The sequence below is a fragment of the Diabrotica virgifera genome, chromosome 10, assembly GCF_917563875.1.
Source record: "Diabrotica virgifera virgifera chromosome 10, PGI_DIABVI_V3a".
NCBI lineage: Eukaryota > Metazoa > Arthropoda > Insecta > Coleoptera > Chrysomelidae > Diabrotica > Diabrotica virgifera.
Window position 1 is genome coordinate 100,697,466 of NC_065452.1, and position 13,969 is coordinate 100,711,434.

General features: G+C 32.8%; 2 protein-coding genes across 3 annotated transcripts in view; both read left to right on the plus strand.

The window, feature by feature from the left end:
• Positions 1-1,575: 1,575 nt before the first annotated feature.
• Positions 1,576-13,969, plus strand: part of LOC126878479 (SCAN domain-containing protein 3-like) — a 53,386-nt gene continuing 40,992 nt past the window's right edge. For both annotated transcript variants that reach the window (XM_050641230.1, XM_050641229.1), the window contains exon 1: positions 1,576-1,800. The gene's annotated coding sequence lies outside the window, so the exon portion shown is untranslated. The remainder of the gene's footprint in view (positions 1,801-13,969) is intronic.
• On the plus strand, positions 5,731-6,156 carry LOC126893128 (uncharacterized). Its single transcript, XM_050663076.1, has one exon. It carries the CDS (start codon positions 5,731-5,733, stop codon positions 6,154-6,156), a length of 426 nt encoding a protein of 141 aa, XP_050519033.1.

Sequence of the window (13,969 nt, forward strand, 5' to 3'; positions counted from 1 at the left end):
AGTAATGACAACTTTGGATTAAATGTTGAATGTCCTGATGACTCTCCTGCTGTGTATTTGGCAAATTCTTTTGGTTATTTTAACATGTTTCAAATAAACACTTTACCTAACAGTCGTAATGTCTTTCTAGATTTAGTATTTACAAATTTAAACAAGGTTGAAGTAGTTATTCCACTTGATTCGCTATTTGATAATAGTATCCATCATTCGCCTATAGTTGTAGAATTAACTGGTTTTGAAAAGAATTATCAACTGAACTACGAGGAATTTTATTATGGCCCTAACTGTGTCAACCGCCATGTGTCCTTCAATCGTGACTTCAATCCCTTACATCGTCAACTTTTTTCTTAACTTAAATCTCCGTACTTCTTTGCTGTTTATAAATCCTTTTTTCATTTATATTAATTTTCCTCCATATCTACTTGTCTCACAATTGACATTTAAAACATTAACTCATTACCCCTTATCTTCTACTAGTCTTCCAAATTAATTTACTTTAACTTTATTTCTCACAGTTTTGTTAAATCTGCCAGTCACAACTTTGACACTATTTGATTTCTTCCCCCCCATTCTCACAACATATCATCATTCGATTCAAGTTTTCACCCTAGGTCCAACCAAACTTCGAAACAAAAAAATTCGTTCATATCATAATACTTCCACTCTTTTACCCTTAGAGTTTAAAGTCTGGTCTCTGGGTATCCCAGCCTTTCTCATCACACCTCATTACAGTAAATAATTTTGATATCAAACCATATATTTTTCATTAGTTATTAACTGATATTTACCAACAATGACAGTTTTATTCCAGAACACCCTCATACATCCATCCAATTTTAAACCTTTTCAATTTAACTTAGTAACTTGTTAAAAATATACCCTAATTCTTGAAACATTTTTTAGTCCTAGATGTTTATGTTACATAAAAGGACCTCTCATTTCTACCCAAGTTACGAGTTCAATTGATACCTTGTTTTCACTTCAATTTAATACACACACCTATCTTTAGCCAACCAACCTACATATATTTATATCATATCAGCCTCCTCCTGTAAATTATACTAGGTACTTATCATAATTTCAACACTACTTTGATATCAGACCTCCACACACAATAGACTATCTAATTTACTCTTACAATTAGTACATTTAAACCATTTTTCATTCATAGTAAACTCAACTTTCATCAACACAGTTGGACTCGCTTCCATTTTAAATTCGAACCACAATCATCAACCTTTACACATAAATAAAACATCCTAGCAAAAAAATTTTCCCACTTAATTACTCGGTCCCAGATGTTCCTATACATAAATGGATCCATTTCCGCTAATTAATTTATTTTCATTATTATTATGTATAGTTGGTTGCATACAATCTGGCTACTGCTCCATCCACATTATAAAAATCATTTAATACAACCTACAAAATTGGGGTAAACTTTATTATAGCCACATCTTTGTTGATGTTAGTTATTACTGTTGGAAAATTTTTAAAAAAATATCATATCACAATCAGTGGGCTGAGGCAACACAACAACATTGTTCGGTTTGATCTTTGACACCTTTCAGAAACATCACTCAACTTTCATTCAGTTGCCATAAAGTCATCGAAATGTAAACTCAATTTTTTGCATCCCACATGTTGGGAATTTAAATACCTTACCTTAGGGCATTATTCCTGTTGCCTTTTGCCCATCACAAGGCATTTTAAGTAAATATGCATCTGTAAAGCATACATTTTATATTTGAAGGGTTATTACCCCTATATTTCTTTGGTGGCTCAGCTAGCATCTAGACTGTGAGTATAACCACTTGTTTTAAACCTTAGTCAGAATTTAAATATCAATTTTACATTAATAAAATAGGGTATACTTACTTTTAGGTCTTACACTGATGATGATTTTGTAATAAAATCGAAAACGTTTTGTTCTGATGTAGCCCTTTAGGGATTTTAATAAATTTTATACCTTTTACAAAGGATTTATTCCAATTTTATTATGATTTTAAAAATGCAAATTATATCGGATTAAATTATTACAGTGCAAGTATTAATTGGGACTTACTTTTATCAGATGATGAGAATTACAGCTTAGCAGTATTTTATGATTTTATGTATACAGGTTTTGACTTATTTGTTCCGATCAAAAAATTTAAAACAAGTTCGTTTCCGATTTGGTTTAATGGTAAATTAAGGAAGTTGATATATTGAAAAAAGAAAATACATAAGCAGTTTAAATTATTTGGTAGAAGGGATGATTATTTAAGATTTTCTCAGTTAAGAAATGAATGTAAACAAGTCTCCTCTCAATGTTATAGTAACTATTTGAATAATATTGAGAATGGGATTCTATCTAATCCTCGACATTTTTGGAAGTATATCAATAATAAACGTAAAAGTTATAATTTGCCATCTAATATAAATATGTTCTACGGTGATAGTACAGGTGATAATGCTCAAGACGTAGTTAATTTATTTAGTAAGTTTTTCTCAACTACATATTCTAATTCTAAAGTTAATCAGATCCCAATTTTTAACTATCAGCAGAGTGTAAATGTGAATAATTATAGTATTGAGCTCTCAGACATAATTGATAGTGTTTTAAAGATGCCTTGGAAATTATCGCTTGGACCAGATTGTTTGCGAGCTTATGTTCTCAAGCATTGCATTTTTACTCTCGTAAAACCTATCTGCTACTTATTTAATTCCTCATTGAGTACTGGCATCTTTCCTGATTTTTGGAAAACTAGTTATTTAACACCAATTTTTAAGTCTGGTAATAAAAATGATGTTGAAAATTATCGAGTGGTTTGTAACCAATCTGTATTACCCAAACTTTTCGAGTGCCTTGTAAATAACTTTTTGACATGGAATTGTAACGATATAATTGATGTTAGATAACATGGCTTTTTTAAAGTTAAGTCTACATGCACGAACTTAATATTGTATACTAAGTCCATTGCTAATTCAGTTGAACAGAAGGGTCAGGTTGGCGCTATCTACACAGATTTCTCTAAAGCCTTCGACAGAGTTAACCATGATCTGCTTATTGCTAAATTAAAAGGCTATGGATTTGGAGGTAAAATAATTGAGTGGATAGGTAGTTATATATCTGGTAGATGTCAGTATGTTAAATATGGAAATTGTTTATCTCAACGAGTATCTGTAACCTCAGGAGTTCCCCAGGGGTGTCATATTGGGCCTCTCTTATTTAATATATTTGTTAATGATATATCCTCAGTGATTAAAAGTAGTAAATTTCTAATGTTTGCTGATGACCTTAAAATATTTCGAATAGTAAATAACCTAGTTGACGCCCTTTGTTATTGTTGAATGATATTAAAAGCTTAGCTAGTTGGTGTGAGGTAAACATGCTATACTTGAATATAAAAAAATGTTTTAAAATTACTTTTGGAAGATCAAGAGAGTTTGTAAATTATGATTATTGTATAAATAATGTACCATTAGAGGCACGTTATAATATTAAGGATTTAGGTATAAATTTTGATTCTAAATTAACTTTTAAATATCACATTAACGAAACTTCAGCTAAAACTTTAAAAATGTTGGGATTTATTCTAAGAAACTGTAATCAGTTGTCAGTACAAACTTTAAAAATGTTATATTTTAGTTTAGTTCGATCAGTTTCAGACCTTGAAGAAGGGGTTTGAAACTTGATTTGGTCATTTTTTGAATTTCATAATAATCATTTTTAATCAAGGTATTAAGCCTTGAAAATGGCCATTTTCGCATTTTTCAAATTTTTAATCGCATATAACTAGACAACAATCAATTTCAGAGAAAAATGACAAGGGACCTTTTTTGCTCAGAATGACCTAAATTATCTAAAAAAAAAAATATTCGAAATGAAAGAATTATTTTTGTGAATTTATTTAAAAAAAAATTGTTTAAACAATTTTTCGACCACGGCACCCTGTGGATATGTTATAAGAACCTCTTTTTGAGTAAGTTGGTGCAAAAAAATCGAATCGGAATAATTTCGCTAGCGGGGGCGACGATACTGCCCGGTCTATTAAGCTAACTTACCTTAGTATGAAAGTTGATAATAACCGAAATACAGGGTGTCAAAGTTAAACTTTTATTTTATTTATTCTTGAGTTTTTTGAGAGAATAGAAGCGGGGGTTTTTTGGGATGAGAAATCTAAATTCCCCACCAAAAATGATGTATTCCCCAATTGCCTGTTTTGTATATTGTATAAAATATTACATTTAATTAAGCAAATTTTTATATTTATTCTTAGTAGGATTTCTATTTGAATAAAGAATTTGAATTTGAGGGCGTCACATTCGTCTCTCAGCGCTCATTTAAGACATTCAATCGTTTGTATCCCCCACTCTACATACTTTTTGAATCAAAATTTTTATTCTCTTAATATTTTTACTTAAAAAAGGTGTACTACAGTCATCTCGCTAAATTCAACTGTTTTCGAGATAAACGCAGTTTAAATCTGGGATACAACATAATTTTTTGCATATCATTGTAGTTAGACCCGAAAATAAACTTGAAACAATTCTGCCAGTTGACATATTTATGTCATTGCATCGCAAATTCCATTTGAAGAAATTTACGATACATTTTTGTAAATTTTTATGGTTTTAAGTTATTTTTTGGATGTAACTACAATGATATTATGCTAAAAATTATGTTGCCTTGCAGATTTAAAATGTGTGCATCTCGAAAACGGTTGAGTTTAGCGAGATGAATGTAGTATATCTTATTTAATTAAAAATATTAAGAGAATAATAGTTTTGATTAAAGAAGTATATAGAGTGGGTAATAAAAAAAAATTGAACCTATTAAATGAGCGCTGAAAGGCGTATGGGGCGAATGTAGGTGATTTTTATTACACTCCGAGTAATACATTATTTTTAGTGGCGAATTTAGATTTTTCGTCTAAAAAACCCTCGCTTACCAAACTTTGTGTTATTATCTCATGCGTGTTAGGAAATATTCAAGAATAAATAAAATAAAAGTTTAACTTTGACACAAGTTAGCTTAAATCGACCTATTTTAACACCAGGAATCAGAGGTTAAGCCCCGGCGCATATTGAACCTAAGCGAGCACAACCTGGCACCGGCGGGACGGGTGACCTGTGTAGTTATTTTTCTAGCGCACCGCATATTGTTCACAACAAAACCCAACCGTTGGCTGTCTCTGCAACGAATAGAGGGACGGGCAAAATCAGTGCGGACGTGTAACGGTTACTTTTGATACCGGGTCTCAGTGGTAGATACTGAGTACAAATACTGATTACAAAATACTGATGTATCTGTATCTGATGTGTTTCATAGATTATAACAAGGCCTTTGATAAAGTGCGGCATGATCATCTAATCAGACTCCTGGCAGAAAAGAATTTAGATAAACGAGATATCCGACTAATAGCAAATATGTACTATAATCAGAAAGCAGTAGTGAGAGTAGAGAATAATACCACTGAAGAAATTGAAATAAAGCGAGGTGTGAGACAAGGGTGTATACTGTCACCAACCCTGTTTAATCTCTATTTCGAAGACGTAATGAATAGAACACTCTCTGAGCAATCCATAGGTATTAAAATAAATGGTGTTAGATTAAACAATCTGAGATTTGCCGACGACACCGTTCTGATCGCAGAAACACTTGAAGAGCTACAGACATTGGTGAATAAGATAGCAGACTGCAGCGAAGAATATTGACTATCTTTGAACATAAAGAAAACTAAATTTATGGTTCTATTGGCAACTGTTGACGCTAATTACCGGTTTACAACTGTCGACGTCGGTTCCATGGGAAGATTTAGTGATGGAAACATTTTTGCCAACTCCCCGTTAGGAAAGTTGCTGTCCAGTGGGTCAATGGATTTACCTGAACCAAAAAGTTTACCAGGGCAAGACACCCTAACGCCTTACGTATTTATTGGTGACGAAGCGTTTCCGTTAATGCCTCATTTGATGCGGCCATATCCTAAAGTCAGAGTCACCAATAATTATGAAAATAAAGTTTTTAATTATAGACTATCTCGAGGGCGACAAACCGTAGAATGTGCGTTTGGTATACTGGCGGCTAGATTCCGTGTGTACAATAGACCGTTTGAGTGTAAATCGGAAACCATTGATAAAGTAGTGCTAGCTAGCTACCATTGTGCTTCATAATTATTTGAGAACCCAGACTATTTCCAGTGCTAATTTGCAGGGGAAGACAGTGAAATCACTGTAGCGACACTTGACAACAATCAACTTGCTTCCTTACCAAGGAACCGGAGCAGATGTTCTAACGAAGCATTTTCCATCAGACAGACATTTACCGATTGTTTCAATTCGGCTAATGGGTCAGTTGATTGGCAACGTAGAGCAGTTGAGAGAGGACAATTTTGAATATTACTAAAATAATTTCATTTATTTATATCTATTTTGTAAAGTAGTAGCAACTATCTAAGCGAATCATTAATATTCATTTCAGCGGGGTGCTATTGTTAGAGGTGTGGAATTCCATAAACAATAGATCTGTCTTTTATGAAATGATCCCTTGTTTATGCAATTTCACACCTCTAACAGTATCACCCCGCTGAGTTGAATATTAATGAGCCTCTTAGATACCTGGTAGGTACGGGTATACGTTTCACTTACAAATTATTAATTTTATACCTTCAATGTGTTTAAAATATTAGTAATATCTTTAATTATGATTTTAACTGTGTAATAAATTACTACCACACCAACAACGCATTACATATTTGCATTTTTCTATAGTCAAAACCAGTTTACTGTAATAACTCGCACCTTTGGGGAAACACTGACGTAATTGCAAATTTTTCACAAAAATTTATTTAATCAACACTACGATATTCCTAATATTCGTATTTGTCTGAAGAAACAAAAAAACAAAGAATTATAACTATTCTCCATTTCGCTAGATCAAGTGTATATCAAAGAATGTCAGATTGTCAGTTGTGCGTGACACAACATTAGTATGCAATGGTAAAATTATGGAATTTTTCGGGGAACAATGAAATAGTTATTTTCTAATTTTTTGAGAAACAATACAATGAGATATTTGCTAATTTCCTTCCCTTTCAGGCACGCGGCTTTGAGGTGTTGTTTAAGAAAAATTCTAATCCTAATAACTAGGACTGTGGACAATAGATTTCTACTTCCTCTTGTAATTTGCGTCTCATTTTTGGCTTTTAAGTACCTTTTAAAACTTTAAATGCCTACGTTTTCTCAACAATTAACAAATTTGCTTTTATGTACCTCAGTGTCCACAAAGGTGCGAACTTTGCTAAAAACTAATTATTTTATCAGCCGATGCCGATACTATTATTATAAACAACACTGATTGTGATTGGATTGTCGTTGCAAAAACTGCTTACCTGTTACATATATTTATATCTCGTCTACATATTTTGTTTTTAAGCATGAACAAGCCCGGTATGATGACACATTTTATTTAAGGGTAATGCGATATTCACAGATATGCTTAACGGTTTTTAATAATGAATCATTTTTAATGATAATGTTGTGCAGATTTAAGAAATGAATGATATTTACAAAATTTTTATACCTATAGAACAGGGATTACGCCATCATTTGTGACACTGTATTTCTAGGCCTGGATCCCGCGTACCAACAAAAAGTTTATTCTGAAAATTTGTTAATAACTTAACGGTGTCTCGTCAGACAAACTTTGATGTACGGGAACACTGAAACTGAAACAGGGGAAGTTTTAATTGTGGAACAGGTTAAAAATTTGGAACGTCATACTACGAAAACGTCCCATGTATTTTGTCGGACAGAACTTCCAATTGATTTGTTACCCTTTCATTAAACTCTCATGCAAAAATCAGACTGGTATTTATCACTAACTGGGCATTTTAATAAATCCGACAAGAGAACATGTCAAATGACAGGAATTATGACAGGTGATAAATAGCAGTCTAATTTTAGCATGAGAGTTTAATGAAAGGGTAAGAAATCAATTGGAAGTTCTGTCCGATAAAATACATAAGAAGTTTTTGTAGTCTGACGTTCCAAATCTTTAACCTGTTCCACAAGTAAAACTACCCCTGTTCCAGTGTTCCCATGCATTAAAGTTTGTTCGACTAGACATTGTTACGCTATTAACATATTTTCAGCTTGCTATTAATCAACTTTTTTTGTTACGCGGGATCCGGGCCTATTCGTTTTAAGTAACCTTTTTTTTTTCTAATAATGTATTCTTGTAAAGGCATATCTGTTATCGCCGTTTATTTTGTCTACGAGTAGGTACCTAATAAAGTTATTAGAATTTTAATGACAAAGCGGTGTTGGGTTTTGATTATATTGTACTAATATTTATTTATTATAGTAAATTGTACTTACCATTCGTATTAAGTTCATTTCCGATTTTCTCCCATACTTCGTCTTTAAGTTTCGTCGTCATGTAATCCTTGTGACTGGTATCATATACAAAGGGATAATTCCGAACGAGTTCTATTAGCTTCTCTACGTCCATCTCGAAACCAAAACCACATCTGAGAATTGGGTCACGCGTCCCACGACACCAGGAAACTGTGTTTCGATGACAAACGTTTGCATGCTAGACCTGGCACTGTATTCACTGATATTAGGATGCGCAGAACTCTCTACGCAACTCGCCGGTGCCAGGTTGTGTCTGGCTTAGGATCAATTTGCGCCGGTACTAAGATATGGCCCATTCTTTACCAAACACCCTGTATAAAATCTCTATATAATATAAGGCATAAAATAGTTCCAAGAATAAAAAAAACACGACTCACTTAAAATACAGTAACGCTTTGTATAAAACAAAATACTGAAAATTCTACAAAATTCAATTCGTATCGTTTGTCAATGGTTCAGACTGCAAGTTATTAGAATATAAATCTCATTTTACAATGTCTTAACACTGGCTGGGCAATAAAAAAAAGGTAGGTATCTATGTACCGCTGTTTAGTACCTAAAGCTTCGAATAAAAACAGATTTTTAACAATTCAACAAAATTTAATGTATCAATTGTCAATGGTTCCTACTGCAAGTTATTAGATAAATAAATATCATTTTACAATGACAACACAGTGTTAGCAATAAAAAAAGGTATGTAAAAGAAGAAGAAGAAATGTAGAAAAGATTTTACCGCTATTTAGATATTTATACGCTTATATACAAATACCAACTTCGCAAGTGCTTGAAAAATTGAAAGATTAAAATTTAATGATCGCTTGTGTCAGAGCGTGTACAAAATTGCCAGTAAGGCACGCTCGTGGCAGAGTCAAGCGCGTAGATTAAGGGATTAAAAATGATAGACAATTGGATGGCCCCGAGACGAGAGAAGAGTGAATGGTGGAGTGTACTGTACATTCTTAAAATAAGATGAAAAAGACTTCAAACTGAACACATCGTTATTGTTTGTTTCTCTGAAAAGTGACATTTTATGTGGTTTTTAAGCTTAGCATAATTGGACGGCGTTATGCAGAAAGCTACCAACCCTCAATAGTGGCAAACTGAGATAATCAAGTTTAAAGTTTTTATTGATTTAAAAAATCTGTAGGATATGTTGCTACTACGTTGTAACTTTTTTTTGACTGTGGATAAATATTTTGGTATTTTCTACATGTTTAAATATTTTAATTGTAAATTAAAAAGAGAAATGGCAAATTTTTGTGGATTGGTAGGTTTCTGCATTTTGCAAAGTGGGAAATTAATACCAACAATATTAAATAAAAACAACAGTAAAGTTAGAAAAATTATTTTTTTACAGGAAAATTAAGGATATGAATATTTAACGTATTAATTTAATAAATTTTCATATTAATCTACTTCATCCACTTCAAAATCTAGATCTTCAACATTGACATTGTAACCCTCAACATCTTCAGTTACATTGGCACCCTGTAAATTTTGATAAAAAGTCAATGCATCAGCAGGAATAAGACGCATCATTTCCTTTAAATTTTGTAATTTCGCCTCAGCGATAGGCTTTCCGTTAGGCCACAGTGCTATTAAATCGCTAAAGATTTCTTCGTTAGCAGTTCTACCTCGAGAAGATTTTTTGATAGAAATTTTTTGATACAGTTGTGAAAAATCGTGTTGTTGTATCATTAGCCGAAATGGGGCAGACTTTTCTATTTTGATTGACCTAATCTTCAACCAATTAATTTTTTCTTTATCTTCGGTCACTTTGCGATTAGTAATTTTTTTCTCAATGTTTATTACGCCTAAAAAATCTTCGACGTGCATTTGGGTTACTAACAATGGTCTCTGCTTTCTACAAGAACGCATTTCCTGGATATAGTCATTTGGGGTATATAATCTTTGCTGTCGTTTAAGAGCCGACTCAATATCACTGAAATCAGTGTCGTTGGGCAAAAAACTATGACCAGAACAGAGATATTTTACGGTAATGCTTTCTAGGTTTGTGCGTGTCCTATGCAAAATTGATTTAAGCATAAGTATTAACTTAATATTTCGATTTTGCCCACCGCAAGAATCACACCAAAGCGTAAGATGTTTGACTTCAGGAATTAATTTAGTTGTAACATGTTTTATAAGGCAAGAGCCTATTTCTTGGGCGCCCCTTCCAGGTGAACCTTCTACCCAAACGTAGCAGTGTCCTCTATTTTCTTTAGCACTGTGTATTCCTGCATTATACACCCACAACTGACGCTTATAAAATACGATGCCTGTAGGTATTCTGGGGTAGGGTTTTTTCCAAGTCAAAACTTAAACACTCTTGATCTGTTTGTTCAGTCGCTATCTTGAAATCATCTCTTCTCATTTTCTGTGCCTCCTCTGCAACTTGCAAATGCTTCGTATGTTCCTGCTTGAACTCTTCTTTTTTTTTCTTCATCCTTTTCATTATCTATTTTCATTTTAAAAGTATCGCAAACATTGCACGTGTCTTTTTTTGATGGCTTTATTTTCAAATTAAATTTCGTGTAGAATATGTTCTTGTTTATCATTAAGCTTACGGGATTGGTTTCTTCCTGCTTGTACATGTCATACATTTGTTGTAAAGTGATACCAGGTGGTAAATATTTCACCTCTGTTTGTTCCCGACGGTAGTGTGAAATGTATTTAGGTATTTTATTAATATGACTAACAACTGCTTGAATTCGTTCAGCTGTTAATTTGTTTTTGCCTCCCTGCTTTAAACCTCTTTGATCACTAATAGGAGCCCGACCATGAAATTTCTTAAAGCAGTGTTTACTCGAAATGTAGTTTAGTGTTTAGAGTATTTATAAACATTTCTCTACAAACTTTTGTGTCCTTTATTTTATAAATTCGATAGAATTTCCTTTTTTCAATATTTCTACCATAAGACCTTTTTTTTCAATCTCGGATACACTAGCAGCAATAAAATTAGTTTGAGTACCATATGAATTTAGCGACCAAAACCTCTCAAATTCATATTTTCGACTTTCAACAGAAACATTTTCTGCACATTTAGATGTACAGTTACAATGGAAATCGGCAAACTCCTTAGGTTGGACTTGAACACTTTTATAGTTAAAATATGGTTTATTGGTGTACATCCGTATCTTTTTTTCTTTTCGAGTTTGATTAGGAATTTTTAGCTTTCTCTCTTTTTTGGTCTTTCATTTAAAGCTGGATTAAATAAAAGACAATCTAGACCACTACTAAAATACATTAAACACTCCGGTATTCCAGTAAACCACACGCAAAACAATACATAAAATTATTAGGTTAGGTTATTATAACTGTAGAGTTGTAGAGCCCAATATTTGCAGAAAGCTACCAACCCACTTGGATGCAAGTGGCGCTTTATTAAAATTCTACCAAGTGGGTTGGAAGGTTTCGGTAAATTAGAATATCAGATAAATTTAATATGTGGCTTAGCATTTTTATAGTTTTATAGGTTATATTATATTAATCTAGAGGTGGTAGGTTTTTACAGAATGCAGAACTCGTATTTTGTTGTCCAAATATGCATCCAACCCAATATCTGATATATTGAGGGTTGGTAGCTTTCTGCATAACGCCGCCGTCCAATTTATTGTGTTGTTTGGTATCCTCATGAAGCTCAAAAAGCAGCCTATTCAATGATGTAATGTAGTAATTAAAATCTCTTAGCATATTCTCAAAAATTTGAATAATTCATCTAGTTTTCAATAAAAATAATTTAATAGTCATTAAGGAGTATTACAAAAAACCAACAAGATAATCAAGAACCAGTCTGATATTTATTTCCAAACATGAATAACTGTTATAAATGTGATTTAATGGATTGTGATGAAAAAAAATTCAGTAAGTTGTGATAGCTGTAGCAGGTTTATTCATCGTAAGTGTAGTGACCTTTCTCCAACAGAGTTCAAAGTAATGGAGCTAAAAAAGCAGCGTTCTTTGAAATTTTTTTGCAGCGATTGTCAGGAAGGGTTGCTATTTGTTCCAAAACTTATTAAAAAAGTGAATGATCTACAATTACAATTTAATGAGCTTCGTAATGAGTTTATGCTGACTCAAAATTTAAATACTGACGAAATAATTAGTGAATTGAATGAGCGGCAAATTAGATCGAAAAATATAATGATTTTTAATTTACCTGAAAACAGCAATGCAGTTGATGATATCCACTCTGTCCAAGAAATTTTCAAGCAAGTTTCAGGATGAAGAAATTCCGATTATAAAGGCAATCAGAATGGGAAAAAAATAATAGAAATGAAAAGCGGCCATTGAAAGTAATCTTATCGAATACCCATGATGTACTAGCTGTTATTAAGAATAGAAAGAATATAAATAGTGACAAGAAGATTTTCGTTAATGTGGACCAAACTCCTATGCAGGTAAAACAATATAAAGATCGCAAAGCAAAACTTAAACTACGCCAAGATCAAGGTGAGGATAACTTAATCATAAGGTATGTAAACAACATTCCAAAAATTGTTCCAAAAAACTTTTAGTCAGTGTCAATTCAAACGAATGCAATATTTATTACCAAATTTTCCAAAAATACTAAGCAGCCCAAATTCCACAAAAAGCTTTTTAGTATATTACTAGAACACCCAAGGCTTACGAACTAAATTGAATGTACTTCAAAATAACTCGCCAGCTTGTCAATATGACATAATTGTATTGACAGAAACATGGTTGCACAGTGGCATATTTGACGCAGAACTTGGCTTCACAGATTTTAACATATATCGCCAGGATCGTTCTACTAACACCAGTGCCTTTAAGAGAGGAGGGGGTGTCTTAATTTCTGTACGCAAATCAATACCTAGTAAACATCTCCTAGTTCCTGATAGTATTGAACATGTTTTTGTCACATTTGGATCTGTTAAATCGAATATTATCTTGGGAGCAGTGTATATTCCTCCAAATTCATCAGCACATTCATACATCACTTTTTCTGAAACATTAGATTCACTCGCTCTTCAAATGCCTAATTCTACCCTGCATATTATGGGTGATTTCAACTTGCCAAATGGTATATGGCAAACTGGCAGCCTTAGTTCGACAGTGACTACAATTGGTGCACGTCCTCAAGAAGTGTCATGTGTACAAGTTATGTCAAACACATGTAATTTCCACAACTTGTTCCAACTTAACTCGCACTTAACCTCACACAACAGCCTTCTGGATCTGGTATTAACACAGGATTCTTCTACCGAGTCAAACAAGCAGACTATTTTTTGGTTCCTCCAGTTGTTCACCCACCACTATGTATTAAGTTAAATATTAGTGTTGTAGAGGGTGAAGATGGTCTCGAGTTTGATGGATTCTATAGAGATTTTAACTCTGCAAATTTTCAAGATATTATAATGTTTCTGAATCAATTTAACTGGGACTTTTTACTTTTAAATAAGCCTCTTGAAACTATGTTAAACATTTTTTATGAAATTATCTTTATTGCAGTGGATATATTTGTTCCTTTAAAGAAATTTTCGGACAGAAAATTCCCGGTATGGTTCTCAGTTGAACTAAAAAATTGTATTATTCAAAAGAAAAAATT